We start from the raw sequence: 7,104 nt of genomic DNA, 5'->3' as shown, positions 1-7,104 counted from the left end.
AGAGTTAGGGGGAAAAAAAACACAGGCCTATTGTGAGTGGCAGTACAAGAGCAAAGCTTTACTGTGGCATTTCCATCTCTCCAAAATTACTACTGGATCTTAGAGGTACCAGCCACTGGAGCAGAACTCCCCAGGCAAACATTATGACTAAACTATAAAATACTGTGGAATATATTCATGAATACAGAGAATTGGGGTTTTTTGGCCTTGCCTCACAGCTTGCAGGATCTTAGTTCCCTGACCATTGAACCCAGGCCCCAGCAATGAAAGCACTGCTAACCTCTGGTAGGCCAGGAATTCCCTCACGAAGGAAGTGAATTAAAAGACAAAATTGGTAGAAAGTCGGACTCCCCTGCTGGTCCAGTGGGTAAGACTCTGCTCTGTGCTCCCAATGCAGAGAGCCCGGTTTCGACCTCTGGTCGGGGAACTAGATCCTGCATGCATGCCACAACTAAGAAATCTGCATGCCTCAACAAAGATCCTGTGTGCCTCACCTAAGACGCGGCACAGCCAAAATAAATAAATATTTTAAAAATTGGTAGAAAGAAATGAATGAGGAAGCAATACCCTAGAACAATGATGGGGAGTTCCTAACAATGTATAAATTTCAGCATCCAGGTGTTATTTGTGAGGACTTAAGTCAAATGTTCACCATTCTAAATGTAATTAAGCTTGGGAATTCCCTGGTGGTTCAGTAGTTAGTGACTCAGTGCTTTCACTGTGGAAGGCGGGGTTTTATCCCTGGTCAGGGAACTAAGATTGCACAAGCTGCATGGTGTGGCAAAAAAAAAAATGCAATTAAGCTCACAAATTTTGGGGCGTCCCTATGATATCAATCAAAGTTCCTCTGAAAGGAAGTTAAATCATGAATAAATTATGGTCCTGGTCCTTAAGAACTTTAAAATCCTAATGGGAATGAAAGCCTGAGGAGGAAAGTCTAGGCAGGTACTCTCTAACTGTAAAATAAGGCAGATACATATTAGAACTATTACAGACAGTAAAGTATCATGAAACTACAGGAAAAAGATCACTAAATCCAGTAGAAGTAGCCTCAGATGCCATCCAGAGGAGTTGGCATCCTGGCCAAGGTGAGACCTGCAGTGATGAGAGGTAGTGGTATTCCAAGGTGCAGAGAACAAAGTGATCAAAGATGCCAAGATGGAAACACACAGGCAACACTCTGGGAACACAGAGTAGACTGGTATGATTAGGTCACAAGGCAAGAGTTTGGGGAGAGGGAGGCTTTAGAAACAGAATGAAAGAAACATGGGTTGGGACCAGAGTTGAAGAACTTTGTACTCTATTTAGCAATTGCATATTTTTGAGTAGGAGAGTGACTGGCCAAAGTGTAAAGAATGGGTTGAAAAGGCAGGAGTGTGCATTAATTTCAGCTTGTACAAATACTACCATGGCCCAGGCTTTGGGATTAGAGCTTAGATTTGGGATTAGAGAATTTTGGGTGACAGAATGGGACAACGAAGAGCTGAAGATGATTCTGCTCTTTCAAGTCTAGGTGACTGGGAGGCTGTTAATACCAGTCACCAAGCAGAAGCACATTTGGGATGGAATAGGTTTGGTTTGGGGCATACTGTTGACATGCCAAAACTGATGTGACATATCCTATTTCCTGATTATTCCTGGGATTGTCCAAGAGGTATCACCATGACTAACATACCATATTGGAACCACCCCTTGGGATAAAGTGCCACAGACACCGTTTGCACATGACACATAATGTTCTTGGGGTAACTGGGAGGTTGATCTGAAAGGCTGGCTGTTCAAGGGTTCAAATCACCTTCATTGCAAAATGTTGACAGAGCACCGACAGGATACCTTAGGCCAAGTACACATCTAGACGATCAAAACTGATGGCCACATGGCAGGGCTATAAATAGTAAACAGCAAACTGAAAAAGCAACCCTCATCCTGAGGAAAAATCGATTTAACATTCTCCCAAATTCCGAAAGGAATTTTTTGCTTTGTTTCAGATGCCCAGCCAGGGACTGTTGTGTGAGATGGAGCCAAAACAGCTTGCCTTAAGTAGGTCTGCAATGGAAGCTAATGAATGTATTGGGTTCTTTTACCGGAACTGTGCTTAAGAACTCAGATTCTGGAGCCAGCCCGCAGGTTAGAACACAATTTCATCACCTACTCCGCGGTGATTTTGGACAAGTTACACAATCTCTGTGCCTCAAATTCTTTACCTGTAAAACAGGCACGGCACATTCGTGAATTCCACAGCCACGACTAAAGACTCCTGGCTGCCAGCTGCTGTGCTAGACAGCGGCGAGGACCACTTTGGGTAGGTAATATTCCAATGTAGAGGGAGGCGGACGATAGAGCTAGTTTCAGAGTGAGAGCCCCATAGCGTAGGAAGAAAATGGGATAATTCCTGTAAAGCGTTTAGTGCAGTAACCCGCGACGGGAAATTCTTTATAAAAGCTACCTATTATTTTATAACTTGCCCCTTCGCACCCAAAACAGGTAGGCTGTCAAGAAAAGCAAGTTATTGAAAATGCCCCCGCCTAAAGACAACTTTCGGGGGTCGGGGGAGGATCGCATCCTCCTCCCTGGAGTCAATGCCCCTTACCTATCCACCCATCCCTAGGGACGTGTTGGAAGGCTCTCTTGTGCTAGAAAAGCCCCCACAAAAAAGCCCCTAAGCCGAGGGGGCATTGTTGGGCTGTTGCAGAGGTAGGGGAAGGGGAACTGACAGCTAATATTCACAGAGAAAACTTCGCCACCCCACACCGCCTGGGAGTAACAAACCCAAGCTCTTCTGGGCTCCCCCTAGAGCAGGCCGGCCAAGGAGTGTCCCCGCCTCGTCCCCGCCCTCGGCCACGGGGAGCCATCGACCACCGCCCAGATAACAATGGCGCCGACGGGGGCGGGGCCGCGCGCGCCCCGGGGAAGCGGGCAAGGGGAGGCGGCCCGCGGCCGTAGCCGACCCCGCGGCTCGCTGGGGTCACGTGACGCGGCCGCCCCGCCCCGCGGCCCAGCCCGGACTCTTAAGGCTCTGAGAGGGGGCGGGGGAGCGGATAGAACGGGCGGACGGGGAACGACCGGAAGTGACGAAGGGGCGTAGTCTGCGACGTGCGGCGACGTGGCGGCGAGGCCGGCGCCGGGCGGCGGAAGTGGCTACAGCGCTGGGACTGGAGTGTTTGTGTTTTGGTTAGCGAAGGAGCCGGCGGCCGGCCTGAGGGGAGGAGGGAGGAGGAGGAAGATTTAGTGGGAACTCGAGCGCCGGCGGCGGCGGAGGAGGAGAAAGCAAAGAGGAAGGCGGAGCGGCGAGAGGCGGAGACGGAGACCGACGGGGGCGGCACCGCGGCACGAGCCCCGCACCGTCCAGTCTGAGGGGAGCGGCGAGACGAGGAGACGCGCCACCACCGCCGCCTCAGCCTCCTCTCGGGCTCCGCCTGGGACCTGCAGCCGGAAGCTTCGGCGCCGCGGCCCCGCGAGCTGCGGACTCAGGTAACCGAGCCGGCCCTCCGCCTGCGCGGAGCGGGTCGGGACCCCGGGTGGTCCGCGGGCCCTGCCGGCGCGGAGTCCTCCGCCCTTCCCTCTCGCGCGTCGGGGCCCGAGACTGGAGATGGGCCGAACCCGGCGTCTCGACCCACCGGCCCTGGTGACTCATCCTTCGAGGGGCTTCGGAGGCCAGGATTTGGGGCCCGGCCGAGGGAGCGACGGGTGTCACCCTGTTCCCTTCTCAAGATGGCGCCGCGAGAGAGGGCCGGAGGCCGCGGTTCCGCCTGCTCCGTCCTGGCAGCCCGGGGTTGGGGGGGGGTGGTCTCCGGCCAGAAGCAGGCCGGATTCCGGGGAGGAGGATGGGAGAGACGGCCCAGGGGCCTGGCGGAGCCTGCCTGCTCGGGCGATCGGAGCTGGTGTCAGTTGCTCAGGTGCTCTCGGAGGAGGAACTGGGGCTTCCAGCAGGTGTGAATTTGGGGAGCTCCGCCTACCCCCCGACTCCCTGAGCCGGGTAATGGAGGGAGGAGGCGGCTCGGGAAGCCGGGCTGTCTAGGGACTCTTGTCTCATCGTTGGAAGGTGGTGAACCGCAGCCTTAAACAACTCGGCACAACTAGGTCGCTGAACACACTCACTGGATAGAGCCCTTTAAACGTGCTCTGTTGTTCGCCTCCCTGGAAGCTGGTTATCCTCCTGAGACTCAGACTTTTTCAAGCTCTGAACGTCATAATTCACATATTTGGTTTTTGTTTTTTGCTGAAGTGGTGCCTAAGTGTCCAGTCAATTGCCTTTCACATAACTAGTAGGGAAAAAACCCACATGGACACCACTGCGGTAATTCAGGACAGCTCAGAAACTTTATTCTTAGTGTAAAATGGGGATAATAAAAAGAGCTCGTAGGGTTGCTGTGAGCCTAATTCATAGGATGGTGCTTGGCACAAAATAAGTACCCAGAAACGTAAGCTGCTGTTAGTTTTCATCAAGGAGCACCCAGGAGGACTTTAACTCTAGAATGCCAGGTGTTTTCAAAAGATTTAAAATGCACTTTGTGCAAAATCTTGTGCTTTTGTGAAACAAAAGTTTAAGTAGTGAATGCAACTATTACAAAATGTAACTTTTAACCTTAATGTTATGCTTATATTTATAATTAGATTTAGATATGTTTTGTTGGAGATCCTTGGAGGGAACTATAATGCAAGGCTTTAAACCTTAAAAGACAAAGCTAAATCATAATCTTTTTTAATGGGCATCTGATGTTTTCCGTGCAATTTTGGGAGGACTGGAAATTCGGAGCATGTTGTCCTTGATGAGTAATTCAGTTTGCTGTTTTGTAGGTAATCAGACAGCTGGGAAGTGTTTTAGTTGCTATCGTATGTACTATCTGAAGGTGTGTTGGTGCATTTTCAGTCTACGTGACTTTCTTTTGATACTTGGTCATTATTTCATCAAAGGGGCACTTTAATTGCCAATTTTAAATCCCTGCTGTGTGTTGACCACTGTATTAGAAACTTTTTACATATATAGTTTCTTGTTTACTTCCCACAGCAGTTATGAAAGTTAGGTATACTGGAAATAGAGGCTTTGAAATGAAAGCACTTGCTCCAGCAGAAATTGGTATAGCTAGCCAGGATTATATCCCCAAATCTGATATGTTTTTGGGGTGGTAGGAGGATAGATGTGGGGTTGGAGCATTTTTTTATTACAGAAAATTTTTTAAATGTACAGAAGTAGGAAGAATAGTATAATGAACCCATCACCCTAGCTTCAGTTATTTTATGGCCAATCTTGTTTTATTTACGCCCCCATTGTTTGGAAGCAACTCAGACCTATTATTTCATTTGTCAGTATTTCAATACGTATTACTAAAAGGTAAGGACTCTTCAAAGCTGCTGTTTAGGTAAGGCAGAGGTGATTTTATTGCCATGAATGTAAGGTCTCATGGATATGTTTATTAATGAGTTCGTGGTCAAGAGGGATTCTTGTATAAACTAATTTCATGGGTAAGGCAAATATCTTATTAGGTACCTAAATGAAATAGAACAGTGATTTGAGAAGGGGAATCATCAGATATAATGTTATTAGCACATGATCAGCTTTTGATTAAAGATGGAAGAAAACTATGATGATTGATTTGTGAATAGATTGGAAAAGAGTTCTTTGAAAGTTCCCTAATTCTTTGAGATTGAAAATTAGCGTTCTTAGATAATAGTAGAAGACATAGAAGTTGCCCTTCAGGCTAGCTTTTTCTAAATGTGTTAAATAGAAAGTAACGACACATTTGTTAGCTCCAGAACTACAGAAAAGTATAACTAAGACACTAATTCACTCACCACATAGAGAACCACAGTTAACAGTTCCACGTCTGATATACTTGAGCACATCAGAAAACAGTTTTAAGTCTTTTAGGCACCAGACACACCACCTACTTAATATATTTGTTGCTCCAAAACTACCGTTAAATAAACAAAAAACATGTACTGTTTAACAGAAGCCTTCAAATAATAATGGCCAACATTTATTGAGCTGTTACTGTGTTCTAAGGTCTATTCTAAGAGCTTTCCACTTATTAACTTAATTTTACTCAAAACTGTTTTAACCTAAGTACTTGAGTCACCTTTCAGGTTGCCAGGGTTTGAAACTCAGCTCTGTTGAAGCTCTGTCACAGTAACTGTGTGACCTCAAGTTACTTAACCTCTCTGTGCCTGTTTTCCTCATTTTTAAGGATTGTAATAGTCAACTTTATAGGATTGTTGAGTGGCTGTGTTAAGTACTTAAAATCACCTGGCACAAAATTGAGTCTTTGATAAAGGTTAGCTTTAAAATGTTTTAAAAGCCTTGATTACAGCATGATTTTAGGCTCAAATCTCATGCCTTTACAGTACTGACAAAGGTAGTGAATTAAACTAAATGACACTCAGTGTCTATTAGAGGTTATAATTGTCATGCAATAATGTGTTACAGGCAGAATTTACCAAAGTGATTAATAGTAGATTTGCTTTGTTTTGCTGATTTGTATACTTAATTACTTCATATTTGTTTTTTTACAGGTTTCTCTACCTCCAGAAAGAAAAAAATTGACACCTTGCATCCTGGAAGTTCATTTAAGAGACTGAAATTAGGGACTTCTTTCAAATTTGGACATGGCTAATCGAGGAGCAACAAGACCCAATGGGCCAAATACTGGAAATAAAATATGCCAGTTCAAATTAGTACTTCTGGGAGAGTCTGCTGTTGGCAAATCGAGCCTGGTGCTTCGTTTTGTGAAGGGCCAATTTCATGAATTTCAAGAGAGTACCATTGGGGGTAAGATTTTCTTTTATCCCTTCTTCATTTAATTGAATCATACGTTGACAAATAAGATTTTGCTGTTCTGATTGTATGATGATAGGTACTAAGTAGGTCTCAGAGTGAAGAGCTGAGCAGCAGGCTCAAGCTTTATAACTTGGTTTTTGTTAAGGTAATGTTGTTTAATATTTCGATTTACTGGTTATCCCCAAGATGGTTATATGGAAGCTAAAACACAGATGTAAACATGAGTGGAATCAATGTCCCCAAGTATAAGATTTGATTGATATCTTTCTTGATAATGATTAGAAGCTTCTTCAAGTTAATACATGTTTGTGCTGAATTATATTGGCTTT

General features: G+C 45.9%; 1 protein-coding gene across 3 annotated transcripts in view; it reads left to right on the top strand.

Moving 5' to 3' along the window:
- Nucleotides 1-2,200: 2,200 nt before the first annotated feature.
- RAB5A (RAB5A, member RAS oncogene family) overlaps nt 2,201-7,104 on the top strand; it is a 30,810-nt gene continuing 25,906 nt past the window's right edge. Inside the window, exons 1-2 of one of the 3 annotated variants that reach the window (XM_033431987.2) lie at nt 2,201-2,302; nt 6,511-6,766. In XM_033431987.2, the coding sequence (XP_033287878.1) occupies nt 6,604-6,766 (163 nt within the window). In that variant the 5' untranslated portion in view covers nt 2,201-2,302; nt 6,511-6,603. Of the gene's footprint in view, nt 2,303-3,082; nt 3,472-6,510; nt 6,767-7,104 lie in introns of those variants that run through there. The other 2 variants (XM_004271917.3, XM_012533815.3) reach the window with 2 other exon arrangements.

This window comes from Orcinus orca, chromosome 5 (assembly GCF_937001465.1).
Source record: "Orcinus orca chromosome 5, mOrcOrc1.1, whole genome shotgun sequence".
Taxonomy (NCBI): domain Eukaryota; kingdom Metazoa; phylum Chordata; class Mammalia; order Artiodactyla; family Delphinidae; genus Orcinus; species Orcinus orca.
This window is presented reverse-complemented; position numbering and strand designations above follow the sequence as displayed.